This window comes from Lineus longissimus, chromosome 15 (assembly GCF_910592395.1).
Source record: "Lineus longissimus chromosome 15, tnLinLong1.2, whole genome shotgun sequence".
In the NCBI taxonomy this organism is placed as follows: domain Eukaryota; kingdom Metazoa; phylum Nemertea; class Pilidiophora; order Heteronemertea; family Lineidae; genus Lineus; species Lineus longissimus.
The window spans coordinates 6195408-6223324 of record NC_088322.1 but is presented as its reverse complement, the minus strand read 5'-3'; the positions used below and the strand labels follow the sequence as shown (position 1 = coordinate 6223324).

Sequence of the window (27917 nt, the reverse complement as noted above, 5' to 3'; positions counted from 1 at the left end):
TACTTGATATTTTTAAAATAAGTCCGTTCTGATTAAAATCAATGATTAAACGATTAAACGATTAAAATCGGTTTTGTAAGGAGCCTCATTTTTTGGCAACACTCCGAAAATCTCGAAACGAATGTTGTTGGTTTTGGTCATGCCACCAACTTATGCAAAATTGCCTGAATCAATGTCAATACATTCTTGAAAAGATGCATAGAAGTTGACAGGAGAATCCTCCTTCTAAAAATGTAAAATGTAACTTTGCTGGGACAAGGTAAGTCACTTTTTGGACAGTCTGCGTCGTCGTCAAAGGTGGCTATTCATACGGGCTTACTCGATAGTGCGAAATGACGGATTGACTGAATCAGTGAATGGGAGCATCAATTATTTTGTGGAGTTTCTCTCAGAAAAAACTTCACAAACCAATTCCACAGCGAGCGTGGACGATTTGTGAATGCCAGGAAACACACATCAAGGAGATGGCATGGCATGAGTCTAACAGTCACTCTACAGGTCCGAGCTGACACAAATCCGATGTCAAATCTATAGGCCTACCTCTGCCAGGAGCACCGGCAATAGGCCCTTAATTGCCAGATTCGCCGGTACCACCTAGGGTAGGACCAACAAACCATCTTTACAATAGATCTTCATGGTAAAAGAGGCCAGACAATGGCTCGAGAGGCATTGTCTGGCGTCATTCACTCATTGAGTTTGACCGTGAAGATCTACTGTAGTGTAGCCTATATCTCATATCTGATTCTCGACCTGGCCACCAGGGGGCCAAAACTAAAAAAGGTAAAAAGTGCAATATCTCGCTTATTAGTGACTTGTTTTTGATGATATTTTTTGGTACAAGTAGGTTCTCCGAGCAAGGATACATTACATGCTACGGGTTTTTGATTTGACCTAATTTTCAAGGCCACAGAGGTCAATGGTGTAAATTTGCCGTTTGAGTGTAACTACAAATGAATAATAATAATAAATAATACGAGTCTTATATAGCGCAGTATCCAACCATCAACTGGCCGCTCAAAGCGCTTGGGGATATCATATTATTACCCCGGTCTCCACAGAAATCAATCGGGGGTTTCAAGGAGCAACCCCAGAAGGTGCTCACTTGAACTCAACCAGTCGGGGAACTAAGCAGTGACTCGGCCGGGATTCGAAACCCACGACCTCCTGATCATGAGGCCGACTCTCTTCCACTGCGCTACCGCTGCCCCATAAATGGCACATTTCTAAACCGCTAAAGCTATGAACTTGAAATTTGGTACACATGACTCCCTACGTCATGTGACCAGTACCTTTGACACCGAACGGTCTGATCTCATTCTTGATTTGGCCACCAGAAGGCCAAAACTAAAAAAGGTAAAAAGTGCAATATCTCGTTTATTAGTGACTTGTTTTCGATGTATGTTTATGGTAGGTACTCCAAGCGAGGATACATCACATGTCATACCGATTTTTGTTTGACCTATATACTCTACATGTGGCATGTTTCTTAACCAGGATGAATTCATAACCCACCAAATATCTATACGGTGGGCGCAATGGCCCCTGGCAGTTTCATTTGAAAATATTTATTTCTGTGATTTCATTTTTTGCAATGATTTTTATTTATCATAAAAAAGGCATTTGTAAGATTGTCCTCCCTGCGTTTCTTCACATTGATGCATTGTCATCCTTGACGTAGTTCACACAGGTTTTAATCATCCGGCTAAAAATTATAAACTGGACGCATACTGTTTTCCCTGCTACACTCTCTGAAGCTGCGAAAACAGTCAACCACTTCATCCCAAATGACCCAGTGTCACTTATCATTTAAACCTACAGCTCCAAATATTTCTGGATATGGTATTTGATGTCAGTGGTGATAAGAATGTTGGTCATAGTCCGTATAACATTGTTTTTATTGATGCACATTCGTATTGTTGCCTGTGGTCGCCATAATCCTCTTTATGTTTAGAAAGTTCATCGATTTGTCCTTAGATAAGACAAGACAAGAGTAACAGGTGATTGTAGTCTTAAAGGTATGCTGGTCCGTAATTACTTGTGGTCAAGGAAAATAGAAATGCAGGTTAGACACCGCGCTGTAGGGCAGTTATAATGCATACAAATTCGCTGAAACTTTTGAAAGTATTTTTAACATACCTTTCTCCACAACAGCAATGCTGAATTTTGTATTTAGTATGTACAGAAGTGGACATTTTCAAATTCAACTACAATTACAAATATCAAACGGTGTAGGCATTTAAAATCTGTTCGAAACCCAGGCCATGTTATTTCCGGGTTTTTGATAGTTATTTCATGGATATCATCAATTATGGATTTCGATCAATTATCATGTTAGATCATAGTCATAACAGTAAATTTGTTATGAGTACATGCTTTATGTCCACATTTAGTGTTTATAATGGAGAGGGATGGCATTACTTAGGCTGACGTTACATAGGCCTCATTCGTTCACTTCCCACATGTCACGTTCCTCTTAATGCGTTCGTTCCTCACTGAATGCATGCCACAAGGCCGTGCATTCACCGAGGAACGTTAAGTAAAGCTGGAACGTGACATGTGGGAAGTGAACGAATGAGGCCTATGTAACGTCAGCCTTATGGGTAATAGTGAGGAATGATTTGAAGCCAATGAAGGTTGTGAAATGATTTCCTGGCAGTGAGAGAGTTACAGTAGCCCTACATCCTGGACCTAATGTATAAAGGCTGTTGCACTCATATAGTTGCAATCCTTGACCTATCCCCTATTCTGTAAGTGCAGCCCTGCTGCCCTCAATTATTTAGTTTCCTCCACTTCCTCCTGAGCAGTTCTCTCACCTGTGTCCAGCCCTTACAAAAAATCTCAAATTCACCATGTTAAATCCTTGGCTTTCTCAGGCTGTGGCCGAGTCAGTTTGCCTGCATTTTATCTGATAATATTGCCATTTACCAATCTAACTTCCATGGGTCTACCTGGAAATGATATTTACATATTGTTGCTCTAATGCTATTCGTTGTTGCCATATTGAAAAATCAACTACAATGGTAATGAGGTCACATGTGTGGCAGATTGAATTGGACAAAATAGTTCTCCACGAAGTAATTGTACATTGAACATGCATTTACTTGGTGGACGTCAAAGTAGACGACACTACATGTAGTTCCTTCCCGCCAAAAACATTCTAAAGATGATGCAGTAGTATTATCCTCCGTAGCAAGCAGGTGTGCATGAGATAAGCCATGTCGACATGTTGCTGAAGACTAGATAGTGATGAAATCAAGTTCATAACTCAGACTCAGTAAATATTTGTCAAAACTTTAAAACTATGATTAAGTAGCTTGAGACAACTTCAAATCTTGGAGGAATTATACTTGAGTATAATTCCTCCAAGTTCAAATGGACACACCACAGCAAAATGAGTCGCATGTCACTTTGAGCTTGACAGGTTGAGACGGACCGGTTGTTCATTTCACTATTTTCTGCCTTTTGTGAAATCTGAGTATATCAATTTCTTCCATTATGTCCTGGTGTCATTTTAGGCTCATCTTGTGTGACATGCGAACCATTTTGCCGTGGTGGGTCACAATAGTGCTTTTGATTGCTTTGTAAGCATCGGAGGCAGGGACAGAAATAACTTCTTTTTTTTTTCTTTGCTCTTTACGATAACTTACATCGGCGGATCCACGTTTGGACAAAAAATAAAGGATAATTTTATTCCAAATGTTGAATTTTGCTGAGCCAAACAATAAAAAAAGCCTGGCTTTGGGACAAATTTTCAGAGCCATATCAGTGGCTATCATGAATGACCCATAATTTGAAGTACTTTGATAATCAAGATTTGGTATTCACTTTGTTGACACTTGGTGGTCAGGTGTTTGTTCATGGACAAAGAACCTGAGGAAGCTTTAAAACCTTTGTCCACCATTAAAAATACCCTGTGATCAGGTGGGAAAGTGAAATTTTGATCGATTTGAATCTTTGATCTTCCTAGTAAAAATGGAGAGGTGAAATTGAATCGAAACCACCATTTTGGGACCAAAACTAGTGTCCTTAATAGAGAGGTGGTCCTTAATAGAGAGGTGTCCGCTGAGGGAGGTTTCACTGTACTATAGAAATCGGGGATAATACACATCTAGTTTATTACCCAAGGAGATTAGAAGTTGACAGTTGGTTGGATAGGCACATTGAAACAGTCCTGACCTGACCTGTATGATAGGCCTCATGATCAACCTCGGAAGTACATGTACATTTGTATTTCTTGTGATTTGTGTTAGATAAGTTTTGGGATTCCCGTGATCAACCGTTTAATTGCATATTCGATAACTCTAATCCTAATGAGCAAATAGAGGTCACGACTCATAATAGTCATATACTGTGGTATCACAACTTCCACGGGTATTCAGGGCATCAATAACCAAGATTTCAGGAGCTGTGGCTACGTTCACTCGATGGAGAGGGAACAAGCAGGTACCAGAGGTTCAAACCCTAGGAATAGGATTAACATCTTTAAGTAATCCATCTTGTCACTGCTTCCACAGTGAACTGGCACACAGTCACAGTTTCTGCTGTTTTCATGAGACGGTTTTGTATAATTTCAGGCATGATAAATCATGAACATGGCATTGGCAAGGAAGAAGAACCATAATACAAAATTGTGTAATTGGGCCAAGGCAAGATAATTCAGTAAGTAGCCAAATGTGCCTAATTGTTTGTATAATTACAATTACAATTTACAAATAAGTTTATTGGCACCTTATTTTAAGCAAACTTGCATTGGTGAGGAGAGTACAATTCTGCAGCTTTGCTTAAGGTGGATTTCTGCTGCGAGTTTTGGCAAGTCTGTCACATTATCTGATATGGGTGGGGGAGGGGGTTCCAGCTTCACGTATCTCAGAAGGGGAATATCAAAACTTTAAACTGAGTGCAGAAAGCTATTGAAGCAAAAAAGAGGAGGAGTATATTAAAAGGGGATATGGTCTGTAGGAATGTACTGCTTTTGCTAGTGTGTGAAGAGACAGTGCATACATACAGTACGGTTACACTACAATATAACCTAATGACATGAATGATATGTTGCAGCAGTTTAATGGATAAAGTGTATCAAAATACCAGTATCGAAATAAAGTGACAACTTATAAATTATTGGAACAATTATTTGTATGACTTTGTATCACTCTTTTTTTGGCTCACCATAGGGGAGTCTATACAATACCGTGGGGCCGTTGTTGTCATCCGTCATCGTCGTCCTTCTTCATCTGTATCCTGTTTCAAAAACAGTGGCACATTTCTTAACTGCTAGAGCTATGAACTAGAAATCACGTGTTTGGGAAAATGTAATTGAATCAAGTTTTTTGAAGTGAGAACACGCAGCAGGTCGCCACCCCCCTTTCACCGACCCCTTAAACCTGTGCCTGATGAAAGTTCCATAGTTGATCTTCTACAAGTACATTATTGTAAAACCTGGTGAACTGCTTATTCCAAAAAGGGGAATGACCCAATATTTTTATTTACTGGTCATTACGACTCATTTAGTCACAGTTTTTATATAAATACTTCATCTGTCACAACACATTGTTATAATGAGGAACCTGCGGAAGTAAAAATCCAGATGGCAGCACCAGTACTAAAAGGTACACTTCCAGTGCACTTTCCATTAAAATTAAGTGTTGTTAATTTTCTCCCTAGGCCTAAAACTCATCAAAATAGAATTAAGGACCAATAAAACAACATTTTTGGTGCTATTTTCCCATGTAGAGTAATTAAGGGATGAAATATTCAATAATCATTGACCCGGGAAATGGCTTTCTCATTACAACCATGGTCCACTTGCCTGCAGGGCCCCCTATTGGCAGGTTTTGTTGTGCAGGTTCCTCGTTCAATTCATATACCTGCCACGGTTGCCATCCTTAGGTCCAACATATGCCACGTTTCGCTTTGCTCTTGTTGTTTTTGTGAATCTCAGTTATATCTCAGTTATTTGCAAAATTAGCCGAAATAAAACACTCAATTTTTTTGGGCAGTTTGCAGTGGAATTGAACCCTCAAAATGCGGACACGAATGGGTGTTCATTTCATCTCTTTATTCACCGAGCCTGTTTGATTGCCCACCTGTGTGCTACCAACCTGTGGGCAACCACAATCTAATATGGGCATGGCGGTCGCAATAAAATTCATACCTGTGTGCTTCATCCGACCATCCTACCCTCTTTCATGATATAAATTCACCTCGATCCTTCCCTGTTCCTTTCCAGCAAAATGACCTAGATTCCTCCTCCCAAGGTTGTGACCTTTAATCTCTCGAACCGACCAATCAGGCCATCCATATTCATCGGACGATATGAACTGAGTGCCAAGATGGATATAGGTACGTTACTGCTGGCTAGTTAGAGGCGTTAAAAAGAAGGAAGTGACTACTTGGCAAGCCCGGCTTACCAAACAGCGACTTTTTCTTGTCCTGAATGGAGAGCCGAACTCATTAATATTAAAGTAAAGTCTCCAGCTCGCCAAACAGGGTAGATTTTTTACCTGTTTGGCAAGCCCGGCTGGCCGATCAGGGTGGCTTTTTAGTGCTGTTTGGCAAGCGGCTCTCCAAACAGGACAAAAAAAGATGCCTGTTCGGCGAGCAGCTTGCCAAATAGATCCGGCCTAAAAAGAATAATGTGTGTCAGACTGGATTTTCAAAGCAACAACCAAACAATAACCACCAATTTTTCTCAGTTGAACATGAATGCTGCATGTCCTCTGAAGAAAGATAATTCCCTCTGCATTCTGTTTTGTAAATAATTGTAATTTCTCTTTTCAGAAGTACCAATCGTACCAGATCGAGTCTTCGACACCTTAGACAGTTCAGGAATCTTTTCTGATTCTGACCTTGACCCATACCAGAGTCCCACACGAACTCCGCGCACAACTTATCGCGCTCGTAACGGACAAATTCGAAGCCTGGTCATTCGAACATCATCTGAGGAGCGACGCATAAATTTCCTGTTGACACGGAGCTGTCAATTGGAAAGTGTCCGTGCGTATCTTAACAAGGAGGAACCAGTGAGACGTAGGACTAGACATCGGGAATGTTATGATATACGTGTCCAAATGGGGAATAAGAATTCAACCGTGGAAAAGATACGACATAATACGATAGATAAAATACCATCGTTAAGACATGATAGAGATAATGAAGTACGAAACTTGGAAAAAGAACTTGAGTTTGTCTCTATTCCTGCTGCGCAAAATCCTGTGCGGTCATCGCAGATGCCAAATATGATGCGCCCAATGTCGCCAGCGCTGGAGTCTGTTGTGACGACGCAAATACCACAGTCTGGCAGGTCGTCAACTGGCGACCAACTGTTTACACAGGTTATGCCAACTACCCAAATTCCACAAACATGCAGCGTAGCTAGCATATTGCCTTGGAGCAATGGCAACATATCGTCACAGAATGTCCCTTCCACGCAGACTCCTCAAAGATATGGAAATCTGGCTCCGTTGATGAATGGTCGTGGCAACCCTGGCTATGCCTCTTCACAGATTGGTGTGTCCCAAACAACTGCAGCTAGAAGTGAATATGCTTCTTCTGTTATCGGGGGAACGTCCAAAATGGGCAGAGGTAACCATGGTTATGCATCGTCACAGATTGGAGCATGCCAAACAGGCAGAGGTAATCATGGTTGTAACCCAACAATGGGTCCATCGTGTTCTGGTAACATGTCCCAAGTAACTCTGAAGAGAACTGAAGAAGATTCGTTTGTCATGAGGCCACACTTTAGTCGAAGTCAACCGAAAAAAGCTTATTCTGTGATGGTGCCTCCATCTTCAAACTTCAACCAAAAACCTTATCTTTCTGAGGGACGTGCCCGGGTTGATACAAATGCATCTTTAGGCTTGTCAGGTGATGGTTCCTCTACGCACAGTCTCATCGCAAATCGAAAATCAGATGCTGACATCTGTTACGACATCTGTAACACATTCTGGCGGCCACACCTGACCTTTAACCCCTACAAACACGGAGACGATGTTGTGGAATTTGGATCTCTCTGGCCAGACCAAAACACGCTGAAGAGTTTACTTGTGGAGGCATATCAGGCAACCTCTTTGAGGAGATCGGTGCTGGACATTTGTAAACTTGTGGTGCGATGTGGTCCTGTCCGTGTTCTCGAGACGCTTGTCAACTCCAGGATCATAAGTAAGTTCTATTTTGTTGTATTGCCCCTACCATACCATCTAGGCGATTACCCATCGCCAAAAACTTCCAAATGGGCACAATTTCAAGGTAATACGGCCTCGCCTGCCATGCATGTTGGTTTAGACCTTTTGATATCAACCAGGAAGGACACTCTGAGATAAGCCTATGTTGGCAATTTTATAAATATTTGGGAGAATGGATTTTTTGGGTTTATACAAAGCTCCCCTCTGTACTTTTGATGGTAAATAAATTGTACAGTACATATTTCCTCAAGAGAACATTTAGGCCAAACATGAAAAATTACATTATTTGGCAATGACCACTGGCAACGGCTTAATTTGGTGTTTTGTTGTGTTAATGTCCAAGATCAAAATGGGCCAGATGCCTCGGTTGAAACACCAATGACTCTGGTTGTTTATTTTAAGAAGACACTTCTATTGAATTAGGATAATACTTACTGTCGAAACAGCAAGTGTGGCGTACTTTTTGGTACAAACTGTATGCATTCTTGAAAAATCGGAAGTTCACTTCAAAATCAGAAATGTTAATCCGTTTGGCAAAAACTAATCACTAAATTAACTGAAAAGTTTTAGAATGGAAAGAAGAGAACGTTGTGAAAGATGAAACGCTACACATTTTCTGATTCTTTCTGTGATCGCCAGCGGCGCCACGTCAAACGTTCCTTAGTGCTTGCACAACAAGGGTTTCGGTGTGACTTTGTCTTGTTATGCCGTCGTTTCTGTTTGAATATTTCCCCTGGCAGTTTCTTTGGCCCAGGGCCGAGACAGAAGTTGTTCATGAGCAGCAGAGAGGTGGCGAAGCTGAAGATTCCACAACTGTAACCCAGCCGGGAGACATGGTGAATTGTCGACCAGCTAGAGCTTGCAACATTGCGAATTCCACACGGTCACTTAGCGTGTCTCAGCCAATCATATTCGCACAATCTCGCTTGAGGTATGAGATATCTTATCGTCTCTTTTTTCCCCTAGGTATTGATCAGCTCTTTGAGAATGGCTGCAGTCTGCTGCACTTGGCGTGTCTGGCCAGGAACTATGAAGCTGTGTCATATCTCATCTCGGCGGGTGTCTCACAGAAAATACTTGATAAATATGGTAAGTCTCTCTTTCTTAACCTCTTGACTACCGGGCCGTCGAAACGTTCCAGACCGGGGCCTTCTTGGTATTATTGTGCAGCCACGTGCATCTGGCAAAACCACCATCTTCCCCACCACCGCAGCACCACCTCTCAATTAAGGACACTAGGTTTGGTCCCAAATTGGTTGTTTCCATTCAATTTGACCTCTCTAATCAGGACACCTCTCTATTAAGGACAGTACTTGTCAGTCCCGAGGGTGTCCTTAATAGAGAGCAAATGGGTTGTTTCCAGTCAATTTGACCTCTCTATTCAGGACACCTCTCTATTAAGGACAGCACTTGTCAGTCCCGAGGGTGTCCTTAATGGAGAGGTTCTACAGTATAGGTTTATCTCCTCTGAACAACAAAGGAGGGTAACATCTCACTTTTCCAATGATATCTCTACTGCTACTGCAAACATTGCTCATAGCTGTATCAGTGAGTGAGCTGTTTCTGCTCATAGTCATATCCTGGTTCTGTGGACACGACAGACAACAATAGAGGTCACTAGTGAAAAGTAAACAGTTTGATCTCAATTCATACCTGTATGTCAATAAAATACATTATTCATTGACTGAGTGACCTAAATGTTCAACAGAGCATGTTGATTTGTGAGATTGTTTTAAGCTTCACGTGAATACTGGTCATATTCGGAATATTGTCAGCCAGGAGAACTCCATGCAAATTTGTAGGGAATGGCTTATTAGCAGCAGAACTTTGACTTGGAGTTTATTTGTAGAATTCATTTTCTTTGATATTGAAACATTTTGGTAGGTAGTTTTAGTATTTTGTTAAAACTCTACAATGATTATGGACTCCAGGGCGGCCACCCTCAGTTACGTGTGTCTGTGAGTTTTCAATAGACCCCACCCCTTTCAGTGGGTATATCAATCTCAAATCCCCAACCCCTTTTGCTGTATTCTTATTTCATCTCCACCCACTATTGCTGGTTAACATACACATTCGCATGAACAACCCCTTATACATGCTTCCCGAAATTAGTGGCTTGCATTGGAACTAACTTTTTCCCCCTTGTCCGTCATTAAAGGCATTCAAGTGTGTTGGTCAACCATGACTATCTCCTCTGTCCCTCCACCATAAGGCCTAGTTTCCCCTTATGACATCACTATTTCGGACACTCAGCGCCCCATTTCTGGAAAGGTGTATACTGGTGTACTGGTGTATTTGTATGACTCCCCAACCGTCAATGATTTCACTTTAGTTTTCAACCCCCCCTCCCCCGTAGGCATTGGTATCAAACCCCCTCTCCCCTCAGTGTGTACGTACCAAATGGATGGCCCCTTAAATGTTTTAGACCAATGATACCATTTACGTACACAAATGTAAAGCTCAAATTTTCCATTTTTGATTAAATTTATTCTAAAATTGCTGAATGTAAAGCACCGCGACCGCGAAAATGTTCATGTTATGACGTCATCAACGAAAACGGCATCGAAGCAAGCCGTCCGGGTGGGATTAAACCGTCAATTTCTAGAAAATGTGCATTTCGATTCAAAAACCTTACCGATTTATGACAAAGTGACGTAGTCATTATATGTTACATTCTAGGCAGAATGATCAGTAAAGAATTGGCGTATTCTCTGCCGAGATATTTTACCTCTGACACTGCGAGTTTTTCGTTTGAAAAAAGTTGTAATTTTTATACAATGACATATCTGTTCTAGGGAGAACAGCCAGCCAGTTGTGTTTTGATCCAAGGCTCCGCCGTCAGCTGGCACCACAATTCCGTGGCGGAAAATTTGCCAATCTGTGCCAGTCTCTAAAACCAGTGAGCATGCACGACAAGGAGACGATATTCATGTTGGCGACATCATCAAAGGATTATGATGAACTTCAGAACAAGCTGCAGAGTCTGGCCTTTGATGTGAACCAAGAGATTAATCGCCACGGTGACTATCTCATCCATGTAATAGCAAGACAGGGTGAGTATTGTTTAACTTTTAACCCTTTGGGTACGGGTCTCGGCCTTTGGCAAGAGTGGTCTTCAACTCCAGGACTGGGTCTCATCGATCGATGAGACAGCGTACGCAATGGTAATTTCGCCGTTTGGGAAGTTACTTCGTTCCGCCCACACAACGCCAGTCCGTGTTTTAGCCTGTACTCGGAGGGAATGGTTAGCCAATCATCTGAGCTAAACAACACTGTATAACATACATACATAGGGTTACTATTGAAAGTGTTTTCCTTTAACGTCAGCAATATTGCATGACATCCTATGGGGAGGGGGAATTTAAGAGAAACTGTAATCCAACTATTTTTTGGCACTGCTCTATTTTTAGGCCTGGATGCACAGAGTATGGGAAGGGGGAGGGGGGGGGGGCATATGCCATGCTTTGTATTGCACTTGTGTCAGTCTTAGAATTCTTATTCAACACTTTATTCAACACTTTCCAGGTTTAACTCAGCTGCCCCAGTTGTTGTCACTGGTAAAGATAGAGGGCGCATGCATCGAGCAGTACAATCAGGAGGGAAAGACACCGTTAATGATTGCAGCCGAGTCAGAAAATGTTGTCATGGTTGATGTAAGTGTTTACCTATAGGTGTCACTAAGTGTTGACCAAAAGGATTTCAATAGTGTGTACACTGTCTGGTTGTTTTTCACCACTAGATCTGCTTCTAGAATGTACACTGTCTGGTTGTTTTTCATCTCTAGATCTGCTTCTAGAATGTACACTGTCTGGTTGTTTTTCATCTCTAGATCTGCTTCTAGAATGTACACTGTCTGGTTGTTTTTCATCTCTAGATCTGCTTCTAGAATGTACACTGTCTGGTTGTTTTTCATCTCTAGATCTGCTTCTAGAATGTACACTGTCTGGTTGTTTTTCATCTCTAGATCTGCTTCTAGAATGTACACTGTCTGGTTGTTTTTCATCACTAGATCTGCTTCTAGAATGTACACTGTCTGGTTGTTTTTCATCTCTAGATCTGCTTCTAGAATGTACACTGTCTGGTTGTTTTTCATCTCTAGATCTGCTTCTAGAATGTACACTGTCTGGTTGTTTTTCATCTCTAGATCTGCTTCTAGAATGTACACTGTCTGGTTGTTTTTCATCTCTAGATCTGCTTCTAGAATGTACACTGTCTGGTTGTTTTTCATCTCTAGATCTGCTTCTAGAATGTACACTGTCTGGTTGGTTTTTATCTCTAGATCTGCTTCTAGAATGTACACTGTCTGGTTGTTTTTCATTCTAGATCTGCTTCTGGAATGTACACTGCCTGGTTGTTTTTCATCACTAGATCTGCTTCTAGAATGTACACTGTCTGGTTGTTTTTCATCTCTAGATCTGCTTCTAGAATGTACACTGTCTGGTTGTTTTTAATTCTAGATCTGCTTCTAGAATGTACACTGTCTGGTTGTTTTTCATCTCTAGATCTGCTTCTAGAATGTACACTGCCTGGTTGTTTTTCATCTCTAGATCTGCTTCTAGAATGTACACTGTCTGGTTGTTTTTCATCACTAGATCTGCTTCTAGAATGTACACTGTCTGGTTGTTTTTCATCTCTAGAACTGCTTCTAGAATGTACACTGCCTGGTTGTTTTTCATCTCTAGATCTGCTACTAGAATGTACACTGTCTGGTTGTTTTTTATCTCTAGATCTGCCTCTAGAATGTACACTGTCTGGTTGTTTTTCATCTCTAGATCTACCTCTAGAATGTAAAGTGTTCATTCATTACACAAAACGAGAAAAACTGGCACTGCGAGCACTTTATTTGTAATGTAAACTGCCCAAATTTTGCTGATGTTTTATATTCATGGATAAGCTAGATTCGTAAAAATGGAAATTGCAAAAATATAGTTTTTGATCATAAAAACCAAAAGAAATTTTGTAAGCCGCAAAATGAAAATAATGAAAACAATATTTTTTTTCAGAAACTTTGCCAATTGCAAATATAAAAGAGTGCAAGAATTTGGTGATATTTCCGTTTCTTGAAGGGTTCGTTGCACCATCTTCCAGTTGTGTACACATGATTCATCCTACTGTCATGGATTTCTAAGCGTTCTGTTCTGTTTTCAAGGTGATGCTGTGCATTCTTGGAGCCAACCTGAACGCGCCAAACCCAAATACAGGAGAATGTGCTCTCCATTATGCTGCAAAGAACAACAATGTCAACGTTGTGAAGTAAGTAAACGGAAGTTCAGTGGAACCTCCCTTAGCGGACACCTCTCTATTAAGGACAACCTCTCAATTAAGGACTTTAGGTTTGGTCCCAAATTGGTTGTTTCCATTCAATTTGATCTCTCTGATCAGGACACCTCTCTATTAAGGACATCACTTGTCAGTCCCGAGGGTGTCCTCAATAGAGAGGTTCTACTGTATTGCACTTGATGATATTTAGTATCGTATAAAGTTTTGTCATTTCTGAACCACCGACAGTCAGGATGACCCGACATGAAGCCAAGTCCATTTCGTAGAAAGATGACAGACAGCTATTGTCACCATTTATGTCATATTTTGTGATGATTTGATGCGACGTTGGGATTAAATGGCGATAATAGGCCTCTGTCCGCTCTGACTTTAGAGCTATCAAGGAAAAATACTTGAACAATATTATTAACGATATGGTCACGAAACTGCTGGTGACAGGTATGCATCAGCAATGTTCGAATCACATCTCTGTCCCTCGAGAATTTTTTGAAAATATTATTGTACTACCAATATCAACAGTATTTTCTTCATTTTCAGCTGCCTAATCAGCCGAGGTGCTGATTTCAACTTGGAAGATTCAGAAGGGAACCGTCCTGATGACACTGCGGCACATTACAGTGCTGTCGATTCCCACGACGTCATCGTCGCACACCGGGAACAGAGGATACAGAGTCTGAGTGGGATCGCTCAAACGGTGAGTACCACCTGGTGGCCATGATGGGCACTATCTTTGTTTTGCTGCAATGAAGCAACAATGATGAAGAATCTTGTTTTGTCATTTTCAGACATTTTTGACCAAGCGCTTACCTATTTCAGGGCTCGCTGACGTCTTCTCAGATCCGTGTGACGGACTTGTATCAGGCAAACGGCAACGGGGACACATTAATCATGACAGCTGCTAAACATAACAGGTGAGGTTATCCTATAACCCTATAACACCTAGAGCCACTGCCAGTGAAAATACTTATTCCCCTAGGCCCCGACATGGAAAGCACATTTTTTGCGGTGGGTCCAGTTTTTCACAAAATGACAAAGGTGAACTTGCAAATCATGTATTATAAGTCCCGTTTATTTGAGAGAAGATGAAATTTCCTATTCGATAGGGTACATCCAAATCGGAATCAAACTAACGAACCATTTCAGCAATTCAAATGTCCAACCTAAATTTACTGGCTTGAAGAGAAATAAAAACTTAATCGTCAAATATCTCAAAAACTTCTACGGCAAAAACCATTGTTCATCCGGGCATTTGAAAACTTAAATTCCATAGATTAATAATAGGTGGCGCTCTGAAGGAGATCGGTAGCTAAGCGCGCGAAATTTGAATTAGGGTGTTCGGGCGTCATCGGGCACCTCCAGTGAGATCGGCGGCGGGCAATGCGGGCGTCATCGGGCGCCTCCAGGTGTTATAGGGTAAGGATTTGGTTTATATCGGGAATGTTTCATGAAATATATAATTCGGGGCTGTCAGAGTGGCACACCGGTGTGACCGATGTTCGAGGATAGCTAGTTCGACTCTCAGTCAGTGCACATCTTTATGTGATAGAGAAGGTTACTCTCTCCGACGGTGTAGCAACAGGAGTCGCTGGTTTCCTCCTACCGTATTTTACAAATCACCCAATATTGAACAAAACTGAAGCAAACCCAACACTGGAAAGTGTAATTTTATTTTGTGTTTTACAAAACTGATGATGACATTTTTCTGGTTTCAGAGCTGACAATCTTCTTGTACTGATTGAGAGAGAAGGCTGCCATGTTGATGCTCAACACGAGAAGAACGGACGGACGGCACTGGCGATGGCAGCCATTGTTGGTCATGTGGAAGCAGTGTGGGAACTACTCAAGTGAGAGAAATATAGAATGCCTGCTGAAATTAAAATCTTGTGTATTTTCTGATGTTCTGGCATCCATTTTGGAGTGAATTTAATGATGATGATAAGTTACATTATCACATCTCAATGAAACTCTGGCCAATCAGAGCACATCAATTAGGGTCACCAGCTATGGAATCTGTTTTATTATTCTAGCGATTATTTTTTTATATCATGACATCATGACATCATGCACTCTGTTAACTAGGCATCTTAAAGTGATACTATGATGTGATTTACAACTTTGCGGAAATACGTCCGTTTTGAATTGTTGATCACAAATTTAAAGCTCAAATTTTCCAATTTTGATTAGATTTATTATAAAATCACTGAATGTAAACCACCGCGACCGCGAAAATGTTCATGTTCTGACGTCATCAACGAAAACAGCATCGAAGCGAGCCGTCCGGGCGGGATTAAACCATCAATTTCTAGAAAATGTGCACTTCGATTCGAAAACCTTATCGATTTATGAGAAAGTGACGTAGTCATTTGTCAAAAACAGCTAAAACATTATATGGTGAAAATTTGACACGAGTTACCCTTTAACTTTGCAACAGGTGGTTTACGACTGACCTGGCACCCTTTAAAGACACCCAGAATTCTCTTGCTTCAGATATGACGCCAACCCAGCTATTTGTGACATCAATCAAGATCTTCCGCTCCATCATGCTGTCAAATACGACCACCTTAAAGTGGTCTCAACTATCCTCCAGCACCAAAGTGCCTTGACCGTAAGTAGAATACAAATTGCAGAGACGTTGAATCCTTTCGAATTATTTCTGATACAGTAGAACCTCTCTTTAAGCGGACACCTCTCTAATAAGGACAACCTCTCGATTAAGGACACTAGTTTTGGTCCCAAATTAGTTATTTCCATTCAATTTGACCTCTCTAATCAGGACACCTCTCTATTAAGGACAGCTCTTGTCAGTCACGAAGGTGTCCTTCATAGAGAGGTTCTACTGTATTTGGTTTCTCTACAGTGTGGGACTAAAACAAAATACAACAACCTTTTATGGATACCAAAAAATGAATTTTCAACTCCCGATGTTTTTAAGTCTGATGGAAAGCCAGTAGGTGCAGTGAATAGACAACTTTTTAGGAATACAGGGTTCATATTGTCCGCTCCATTGTGTTTGGGTGTTCCGTCCCTTACTTTTTACTGTGGTTCCTCATCTTCTGAATTTCAGGGTTTGGCCAAAGCGCTCAAGCTGTGTACAACTGAAGGTGCACGCAGTCTCATCAAGCATGCTGTGCAGAGGTAAGGGATTGGTTGAAACTACTCGCCCTCAAAATTATTCTCTTGCATTCCCAGTTCTGGGTTTTGCAGATCACTGCGTTTAAGAGGCTCTGTCTCTAAAAATCAGGCAGAAAGTGGCCACGGCATTCTCAGACTTTAGCATGTCATCAGCTCAAGGTTAACTATAGATTCATGCACTTGGTTGAGAACAACATTTACATAGTGTTGGCCGTCGTCACGTCACGATGCATTGTAACTCTGACGGCTTTACATTACTGTAATGTGACATGACGCGACGTCTTCGTAAACGTTGTTCCCAATCAGGTGCATGAATCTAAAGTTGTATCTGACATTTTGGTTGTTCCGAGAAAAACACAATCGAAGATTCAAGACCCAATGGAAATGCAGTTGTTTTGAGGAGTGTTTTTCTGTATTACACATCATTCGGTACAGCTACAAGTACGGTTTAAAGTTGTTATTAAATGTCCTTGAATGTGCATTAATTTAAGATAATAAAATCAATTTTGACAAAAGTTCAGATACAACTATAAATCCATGCACTTGATTGGGAACAACGTTTACGAAGACGTCACGTCACGTTACAGTAATGACGACGGCCAACACTACGTTATGTAAACGTTGTTCCCAATCAAGTGCATGGATCTGTAGTTAAGCCTGAGCCGACGATGTGTTATACTTTTTTGGAAAGCTTAGACCTTAACTTATCTGTGACGTCATGCAGTCTAGTGGTGGCGCCACCTAGTGGTCATGCCAAACACTAAATTTCCGTCAAAGAATATCCCTTTTCAAACTGCAGAAAAGCAAAAATGACAACTTTCGTAGTGTAAAATCAACATGTTGCGACGTGAATATATAAATTGTCATGATTACCTCACTATGACCCATCATTGGCTTATTCAAATTTTATCTCAATTTGACCTTTGACCCCAATTGTCATGTTTGGCCCCTAGCGGCAGGTGGCCAGCTAAGGAAAAATACTGACAGGTCGGTCTCAGTGATATTTTTATTCCCTTGAGCTGGGACGCTAGTTTATTGCTTGTTTTAGCGTGTTTGATGTACAGTAGGGTCAGTTAGAGCATGCCTGGGTAGATGGCGCCTCGGTACCGGACTTTGGCAGTTGTATGCGGGTGCTAGACATCGTGAAAGTCAGACCCAATTTCGCAACCAGGTGACCCCCCTTGGATCCTGGGATTTTTAAGTTTTGGGATTCAAGAGTTTAATCAACTGCCTATGCTTATACTTTGGTTGTGAAGTTCTTCAACATGGTGTTTCTTCTTTTAGACGACAGGCGGAGCTGGTGACCCCTGGCCTCTTCGAGTGCGCCCTGCGAGGTGATGCCGGAAAACTTTTCTGTGTTCTAGAGGAGGGTGACTTTGTCAATCCTACGGTAAGCCATACAATTTTAAACGCCCCCTACCATGATATAGGCATTCTGGCAATGAGCGATGGGTTAAACTGTGGGAAGTCAGGCTTGTTGGCAAATCTAAACTCGGCTTAGACATCTGTTTAAATAAACAAGAAGTTCTCATCACCAGCATTGCTTTAAAGAAGTCATCTTAAACAGCGCCAGGTAAGGTTTAAAGTCATCAGTATGAATTTCAATTGACATAAATGAAATGGACACATTTCCCAAACATTTCATGACATTTTGGTGTAAGATAAGGGAGTCGTTTTCCAATTGTCTAAAATTCCAAGCATTCATCAGTCCAGTGACCATCTTTGATTCGACTTGGTGGCGATAATATTAAGGCTTCCAAAGTTATTGGACGCTTGTAATTTTAGATAGCAACCCCCTATTCTCCCAGTCCCGACCAGAAGTTTTCAAATTGTCTTTCAACGACTTGATAAGAAAACCAAACGAGTGTGTTTTTTTAGTGGAAATATCACACGGCTGGGTGGCACGCTTGACAATGCACAGAAACAATTGAACAAAGTTGTTTTGCCAAGTCTGAAGTCAGTTTTATGGTGTTCAACCACAAGATCAAGGGTTTGGTATAATCTTCTGCCACAATTTGTGTCAGAATTGATTTTGACACGAGTTTTCGCAAAACCTCGATGACGTCTTTGCATGTGAATTGTGATAAAAGCCTTACTGAATGCTAGAGGATGCCCGATTTGAAATCTTTGATGCTATGCCTCTCGTCAGATATCATCTTTTAAGTCTTTCGTGTTCATCATTTCGTGGGGTTTAGTTTTTGCCAAACTCAATAATTTATTTCTGTTGTTCACAGAGCGGCGTGGGTGATTGGCCTATTTTTCTAGCAGCTGATAATGGACACACAGACGTGGTGACACTTCTCCATCAGGTATGTTTAAAGGCTTACAGGCTACACTGTTTGTTCAAAATTTGAAAATTTGGAATTGAATTTGAAAATTGTTGTAGTAGAATGTTATAGAATTTCACCAAAACTGATAAGAAACATGAAGAACTGGTACAAAAAATATATCTGTGTTAGTATATTGGATATCACCAAATTAGCTTACTATAAGTAATACAAATTATCACAGAAAAAAAACCCCGTGTGACCGCATCCATTTTCAGTTGACCATGAAACCAGAAACATAAGATTTACTTTTTTTGGCCTAATAGGGAGGTGTCATGTTTATAGAGGTCCGATTCTATAGAAGACTTATTCAGGGCCAAAATCACTGTGCTGTTAGCAGCAGGGTGTCCTTCCTAGACAGGTGTCCGCTAATGAAGGTTCCACTTTGTATTCAAGAAGCTCCTTATATCAATGTTCTTGCTGACTTTTTTCAGCATGGTGGTGATGTCAGCCGGCGGCATCCATCAACGAAAATGACGGTCCTCCATGCGGCATGTTTCAGAGGCCACGCAGCCATTGTCAAGTACTTTGTTGAAAACTGCCGATTTGCCAACAAGTCGACGAGCAAAAGCCAGCGCCCTCTAGATGTGAATGCGTTAAATGCTGAGATGAAGACAGCCCTGCAGGTTGCTGCCGAGAAAGGTGTGTGTCGGGCAAGAGAGGGCAGCTAGAGTTCAAGTTAAAGTCAGCTGGGCTATAGCCTGAGCCGTGAACATCTCATCCGGCCAGAGCTTATCCCGGTTTCCATAGCATTAAGGGACTAGGGTATTACTCCCCCTGGATAGGATGCTGTGCGTTGGAAAAAGGCACCCGGGCCTGAAAGTGTTAATTGTATGTATCTATTTTTCAGGTTATAGTAAAATGGTTCGTATGTTGCTCAACAACGGTGCCGCGTGTGCCTTCCTGGACCCATCTGGTTGTCTGTTCTGCTGCAGGGACTTCCAGGGGGTTCAGGTCCTGATTGAAACTAAGAGGGAGGCACATACGCGAGACATCATGGCGTTAGTCCGTGATAACCGAAAACTCCAGGAGCTTCGCGCTCTATTCAAGGTAGGGTTGAAAAACTTAGAAAACTTGGGATACTGTGAGATAGAAAAATGCTATCATTCGGAAGTGCTCATTGAGAGATTTCTATAGTCATGTCACTAATGATTCTCAGGTTTTAAAGGGACAATATAGACAGCAGCTAGGCAGGCAAGATAAAGTTACACAAAGCTGCCAATAGGGGTCACTCACATCTCACAGTACGTCGAAATGATTCACGCTTGTACGAGGAATATATTTAGTGCTGAGTCTGACATTACCCAAGGCCCTTACAGTGTATACCAGTCACTTGAAGATGGCCCTCTGCTCCTGCCTTTAGTCTCCCTTTAAGAAACATCCTGTAACCAATAATCAACAACACATCTTTGAAAAGTTACGGGGCTTTTCATTCACACATTGATTAAATATCTGGAGTTTATTCCTGATGAAACTAGATTAACTATTGTTGCTATTTTTTGCAGGCCAAATTTGACCACAACTTACGTGACAAACACTGCGACACTCCCCTCATGGTAGCGTGCCGATTCGCCTATTTAGAGGTTGTCAAGTTTCTGTTGGAGTCGGCAATCCATAATGTTGTTGAGAGTGACTATGATGATGACTTAGGGGACGGTGAATCCGATACTGACTCTGGTACGGTCATGGATCTTGTAAACACAGTCAGTTTGACAAGAATATCGAAGGAACCTCCTCAAGAATTAGGTGAGTTGACGTTGGACAAGTGTTGTCCTTGATAAAGTGGTATCCTGTTTGGAGAGGTCAAACTTAATGGAAGCAACTAATTTGGGTCCAAAACTAGTGTCCTTAATAGAGAAGGAGACCTAAATAGAGAGGTGTCCACTGTGAGAGGTTCCTCTGTACAACTAAACTCATCACTCTGTGCAAGTAAGAGGCACTGAGAAATATGATGTGATCAGTAAAATTGCTTTGAAGTGACCAATATGCATTCTTTGAAGACGCAGGTTTCTGTTTTCTCTAGGAGTTTCTCATACAATTGCCCCACATAAGAAGTCTGCTGAACACGTGCAAGCTTAAGAGAAAACCCATAGAAGCTAACTTGGCTAATTAGGACAAAGCTAAATCTGGCCATCCAGTTTTTCTCCAGAAATAGCATACTTTCCCAAACAAACTATGAAACCTATAGCAGCAAACTCAAATAAAATGTTTCATTATGTCAAAGGTAAGTTTGCTACAAGTTGTATTTTTCTCACGGTTGCAAAGGAAAAGTTGCATATGTAAAACGACATTTTTATCCAGGAGCTTATGCCTATTCTATTAACATTACTCCCTTGATTTTGATCAGAATCCATGTGCATTTCAGTGTCCGTGATAGAGAGACAGCGAAGAGCATCCCAGTGCACCGTGGGGATGAGTGATATGGAACCGGATGTGACTTATACCGATTTTGCCGAATCTGGTGACTTCTACGTGTCAAGTACCAGAAATGTGCGAAAAGGTAATCGAAGGCGGAGCATCCCTTCTCCGATGTCAGGGCCACGCCACGGGATTGATAAAAAGGATGGACAGAATTGGATGTAAGTGTCATCTACAATCAAAACCTCAGATGGAATGAACAGTGATATCTGTTGCCCAAAAACCGCAAACAATATTATATCCCATGTCGTCACAAGGTCTTATGATGCAATGTCCGCCGTCGTTCTCTTGCAAGACACGTTTTGTAACTGCTGGAGCTGTCGACTTGAAACTTGGAGCATATGTTCCCTAATGACACCTGGGAGACCAAAATTCAGTCCGGTTCGATTCCTGATATTAGTCGTAGTTCCACCTATCATAAAACCCCGTGTTTTTTCAAGACCTGTGTCTTCGCCGTGTGTCAAAAAACCCGGGCGCACTTACACCTATCAGTTGTGTTAGATAATGGTTAATAGCCCCGGCGACATGTGCGCTGTAGGTAGGGAGCTCTCCTGTGTTTCTTTCCCATTGGAGGGGAATTTCCCATGCGCAATACCGAGGCAACTACACCGCGCCATCTGTCGCCGGATCTTAGAACTTGCAATTGCCGTGTCTATTCAGATTCCACCTATCAAAAAACCCGTGTTGAACACGGGTCTAAATTGGCCCCCGATTAGCCCCATCGAGCTCGATGGGGCTAATACACACGGGGATTTGACACACGGGTCTATTTAGACACCACAATTCATAGGTGTAAGCGCAAAAGACACGGGGATTTGATAGGTGGAAGTACGACTATTGCAACCAGGTGGCTAAAACTACAAATACAAAAAGTGATTTGACCTACTTTTCAAGGTTATTGAGGTCAAATAGCATAAATTAGCTGATGTTGGTTTTGGATTTGGTAACTACTGGAGGTATTGACTTGAATTTGGTACATATGTAGCATATGTACATATTTTATGAAACCTTGTAGACTTCCTATGCTGTTTACATTGACACATTTATTTCAGCTGAGCACCAGGCCCTCCGGCCTCTTGTTTTTACACGTATCATTTGTCATCTGTGAAAATTTCATGCTCCGTCTCGAGAACAAATAAAAGGGTTCAAATGCACCGAGAAAGAAATTCTTTATGTAAAATTGTAGCTTTGTATACAGAAGTTTTGCGCCGTGACCGAATCTTGTAGCGTTGAAAACTGGTGTGAGAAATCCGACAGTCGCCACCTTAGCCTTCATACAGCAGGGTCAATGAGGGTGTTATTTCTCTTTTAGGTTAGCTTCTACAGGACACATCGAACAACATCCTTATGGGGCGCATGGTTTTTACCAGCGTTCAAGACAAGACAATGACGTACAGACGGTTTGTGACATGCCACTTGCATGGCCAAAGGACCTCTCCACTTCAAAACCGACACGGCCAGTGGACCTCTCCGCTTCGAATCTGTTCAATTATAAATCAAAGCCAAGCAACAGTATCTTTATGACACGTAAGTTGAGGTTGATATGGTAAACCGGCAAACTTTCAGGGTGCTTTATTTTTGTGAATCTTGAAAATTTCTTAACAAATTTAAAGACTTTCACTCTTTTCATTTTGAAATTATTTGGTAATTTCTTATTTGTGAAATCCACAATATTAAAACACCTTCAAAATTTCAGCGATTTTGGTTGTGTTCTGCATTTGATTTTGTGAGTACTGCGTACCATTATGGTTCAGTTATTGGCCTATAGGCTTTTTTGCTCACCGTAGGGGAGTCTATATGATACCACTGCGTCTGTCGTCATCGTCGTTGTCTGTATCCTGTTTCAAACACAGTGGCACATTTCTTAACCGCCAGGGCTATGAACTTGAAACCCCCCAGGTCAGGTGACCTCTGACACTGAATATCGGACCGATCTGATTCTTGACTTGGCCACCAGGGGCCAAAAATGGAAACCTAAAAAGAGTGATATCTCTCTTATGAGTGACTTATTTTCGATAACATTTTTTTGGTAGGTTCTCTTTGCAAGGATACATCACATATCATAGGGATTTTTGGTTTGACCTAATTTTCAAGGTCACCGAGGTCAAATGGCATAAATTGGCCATTGGAGTGTAATTATGGCACGTTTCTTAACCGCTAAAGCTATGAATTTGAAATTCGGTACACATGACTCCCTAGGTCAGATAACCTCTGATGCCGAATTTCAGTCCGCTCGGATTCTTGACTTGGCCACCAGGAGGCCAAGACTGAAAAGGTAAAAAGTGCAATATCTCGCATATTCATGATATTATGGACTTGTTGTCGATGATATTTATATGATAGGTACTCCTAGTATGGACACATTACAAATCTTGCGGGTTTTTGATTTGACATACTTTTCAAGGTCACAGAGGTTTAATGGTTTGAATTTCCATTTGGCTATATACTATAGCACGTTTTCTAACCAGCATGAATTCTTAACCACCAAATATCTATACGGTGAGCACAATGGCCCCTGGCCTTTTCATTACTTCTCATTCAAATTGACTTGGGAGTATTGAACAAAAACTACATCGGCACTCAAACATGGTCTTTTAAAATTTCAGCAAATGTAATAAGCCATGTTTGTGCAGTAAATCCAAGAGATGGCAGGACGCCATTACACCGTGCGCTCGAGACTGGCGACCATGTTGGAATTCTGTTGGTGCTAGTTGAGACAGACGACTTGTGTGTGGATATACAGGATGCAGAGGGATTGAGTCCACTTCATTTGGCATGCAAACTTGGGAGGAAAAAATGTGTGGAAAAGTTAACGGTAAATATCATCAATTGTGCACTACAGGAATCTGTGTTCTTTATAAGGCCATTTGTCTGTGCATCTCATCATACCATGGCAGCTCACCCCCTTACTTTGGAAGCAGCCACCCCACCTTACTCTAGAATATTGTAAATATCATCCACATTTCTTCAACATGGTTTTCAATAAGAAAAGTTGCGACAAACCGCCCTCCTGTTGATATTACTCTCGATAACAAAATGATGCTCAACCGATGATGTACCGCTGCTATTGTGACCAAATCGTATACAAGTTTTATTCTAAAATATCATACAAGTCACAAGATAGGTGAGAAAAACTCCTCGTATCCAAGTGAAACCGACAACGATCGTGTGACATTAATATCACATCATCCTGTGCTGAGCGTCATATGTGAACACACACACGGAGAGTTATAATTTTTTGGTGATGTCAGAATGACGTCTTTTTGATAACAAAGATTTTCATCTATAGGGCCATCCTACCTTAAATTGCTGGCCACCCTACCTTGTGTTGCACACGGGCAAAACGTCTGGAATATATGAAGGGTACCTTCCTTGAAAAAACCCTGTGGAGATCCTCAGGCATGACTGGAAAATAAGAGTAGACTGAGCAACTCGACCTTTCAGGAGGTGCTGTCCTCGTTAGAATGCTGGACTGTTGTCAAAGAGAAAGAATCCTTCCAAACCATTTTGTTATTTCTTCATAATTGTGTGTAGCTATCAGTCCCTTGTCATCTTTATCTTCCTCTACGGCTGTGAAAGTCGGATGACAACTGCTAAGACAGAGCGTTGTGTCCATTTTAGATAATTAGATAAATTGCCAGCAAAAACTAGGTGACTCTCCTACCTATAAAGAAGACCCTATGTGTCTCTCCGAGAAGAGGTGGAGGCAACATATGGAACACACTAGACACTCCTAGCCAACGTGGAAGACGGAAGCTCAACTGGTTTGGACATGTATGCCGACATGACTTGCTTGTAAAGGCTACCTTAAAAGGCAGTGTTGCTGGAGGAATGAAGGCGAGAAAGACCAAGGAAGCGTGGATGGACAATATCAAAGAATGGACCAGCCTCGCAACACGTCAACTTATCCAGAAGGCTGAAAACCGATCTTCTTGCGAACGCATCACTGCTACTAGTTGCATTGGCAGACCCTAGGACATTTGGTCATGGGTCTTGGTAGTAGTGGAGATTGTAGTGTGAAGCTTTGGTGATTGCATTGAAATAGCTGCTCTTTAGCATCCCCCTAAAACCCCTTGGATGCAGAAACATTTTAAACCAGCATAAAGCACACCATGAGGACTAAATCATTAACCCTGACTTACATTAGTGTGCCACAATATTAGAACACCCCGCAAAGGATATTTCTCTCTTCTATGCAACATTCTGTTCTTTTCTTTGCTTCGACAGGCTTACCTCAGGCTTACCTTACTAATTTGAAGATAGTGATTTAAAGATGTGGACAAAATATCGGGAAAATATTACGATTTGAAAATATCATGACAAACCAACTGTCTCATTTTGAAAATATCATGAGTTATCGTGAATATCATCTGGTCATTTTGTTTAGTTTATGAGAGCCTGATATATCATTAAAATTTTGTCCAAGTTTTGAAACTTTCAAAGTATCAAAATGTTGATACTTAATATGTCACGAAGCGGAAGGGATTTTTTTCTAAATTTCTTTCTTCAAAATCTCTAAATTGGTGTGCACAACATTCAAAAGTCATTAGGTAAAGCTTAAGGAGAGCCAGCCTGGTTTTAAAGGTGGCAGAGTATAGGGAATATCCTAACTTTGTGGGGTTCTAATATTTTTTCACACTACCTTACTTGTGTAACTTATACTTATTAAGGGCTGATTTGTATTTCAGTCGCTGCCACATGTTGATCTGAACAGTCGAACACTGGACGGAAAACTTCCCGAAGAGATGAACAACAGTCGTCACATCATCAACCTCATCGTCAAAGCTCGCGAACACCAGCCTTGCCTGAGTATTTCGTCAATGCCAACAATAGAGGGCAGCATCACTGGTCAGAGCGTCAACGGTGGTGGCGCGTCGACGATAAATTTCGAACTTTTGAACGAGAAGTTTCAGGATCTCAAGTCACGACAGGGCAAGTAGACATTGACAGACAGTTGGTGGTTATTGAGATGCATGCCTGTAGTGATCTATGCCCCCAAGACCTGGGGGTCATTCCTTAAGATTGGGTGTGAACACACGTTTCTATGGAGATTGTTAAAGTAACCTTGCAGGCAGGCACCGACAGAGTCCAGCATCCATCCCCCTTTCAGCTGGGTGAGAATTGAATTTTGGCGCATTTGCGGATGTTTTGAGTATAATCTGCCCAGCAACAGTATGAAACTGCGAGTTTTAAAATCGGGGCTTTCCACGCTTCTCACAAGTGCTGATGGGCTTTTGCAGGAAAAGCTCTTGTGACTACTTGATACAAACAGGTTTTGTGCCAAATATTTCTGTGTTCCATTATGTCTGCATTTACAACTTACATGTACTATATTGTATATATTTGTATATATACTGTCAAATGAATTATACCAAGTAGATGTCATTTGATGATGTCCTGGTTCAATTTATGTGTCGATGTGTATAGTTAGACCTCAGCTGGTTTAAAGGGCTTTTACTGCTGCAGTTTGATATTGAGGCTAATTAAGACCACTGGGATGGTTGTTTAGAACATGATATTGACTGTATTGTCACTCGAAAAAACTTAAAAAGATTATGCCATGTTAGTTTTTAAGCTCTGTACACACTGACAACTATTCCGGTAACATTTTCGGAAACATCTCGGCAACACACACGGGCAACAAAAATGTTGCCCTGTATACACATGACAACAATTCGACAACATGTTGGGCAACTTGTTATCGGATGTTTCTGAGAAAATGAGGATTTTAGAGGGAAATTCATAAACAATGGAAGATTCCAAGAGAAGAAGACGTATTGTCGGGGGCTCTGCCATTATCATTGGCCAAAGATGAGCTGTAATGGCCTATTTATGTCCTAAGATTATAGCCATTTTGCCTGGGATATGAATTTCTTGTTTGCTATGGGCTTTAGGAATGTCTGAGTAAACATCAGAGAATAATATATGTGACCCATCATAGCAAAACCAGGCGCATGTCGCTCTGGTTTTGCTGTGACCGGTCACATATGATGATGTGGTATGAAAGGTGCTGTGTATTTGATGTTTAAAATATTCAGACAGATCCACCATCATAGATGTTGGCCTGTTTATGTAGATTGGCAGCGACTCACCCTACGATCCTCCTTTGAATCAGTTGTGGGATGAAAACAAGACAAGTTTTGGTGCTATTCAATTGCAAAATAGATTGTGAGACATTATGACTGTCTTATTTCAAATAAAAATAGTAATGTGCAATACATGATAAAGATTTTTAACGTTTTAGACAAGTCTATGTTTATATTTTTCCCCTAACATGTAGAAAAGTATGAGTGTTTCGTAACGTGTTCATTCATGCGTGCTGATCATAAATATCCAGGATTTTCACTCTATGCATAAAGCTATATGAGTGTGAAAAGATAATGTGGGTTAATAACTGTTATGTGCAATTATTTGTTTATACTTGTAAATTGCTATCATGTGGATAGTGTTGCAAAACAATTTTTGCAACAATAAGTTCTACTGGTATGAAAATGAGGTGTTTATTATTGTACAGATACATATGTATATGTAAATTTGATAAATTTATGAGGATAAGAAATTAAAACTATTTCTACTAAAA

General features: G+C 41.1%; 1 protein-coding gene across 2 annotated transcripts; it reads left to right on the top strand.

Annotated features, from left to right (window-relative positions):
• Positions 1–30: 30 nt before the first annotated feature.
• LOC135499321 (uncharacterized) lies at positions 31–27917 on the top strand. 2 transcript variants are annotated; one of them, XM_064790057.1, is made up of 22 exons: positions 31–259; positions 4575–4659; positions 6227–6339; positions 6778–8157; positions 9147–9269; positions 10976–11233; positions 11706–11833; positions 13330–13433; positions 13998–14154; positions 14277–14371; positions 15173–15304; positions 15948–16065; positions 16525–16595; positions 17877–17982; positions 18827–18901; positions 19354–19561; positions 19770–19969; positions 20425–20665; positions 21285–21498; positions 22650–22864; positions 23944–24152; positions 26026–27917. In XM_064790057.1, the coding sequence occupies exons 3-22, from the start codon at positions 6330–6332 to the stop codon at positions 26275–26277; spliced, it is 4296 nt and encodes a 1431-aa protein (XP_064646127.1). In that variant the 5' UTR covers positions 31–259; positions 4575–4659; positions 6227–6329; the 3' UTR covers positions 26278–27917. The 2 variants fall into 2 exon arrangements, with proteins under 2 accessions (XP_064646127.1, XP_064646129.1); XM_064790059.1 differs by lacking the exon at positions 31–259 and adding an exon at positions 4301–4443.

Bases quoted from the DNA above. Each gene is read 5' to 3' on its own strand.
- LOC135499321 (XM_064790057.1), top strand. The intron at 11,234-11,705 runs GTGAGTATTGTT...AACACTTTCCAG, and splicing joins CCATGTAATAGCAAGACAGG to GTTTAACTCAGCTGCCCCAG. The intron at 15,305-15,947 runs GTGAGAGAAATA...CTCTTGCTTCAG, and splicing joins GCAGTGTGGGAACTACTCAA to ATATGACGCCAACCCAGCTA.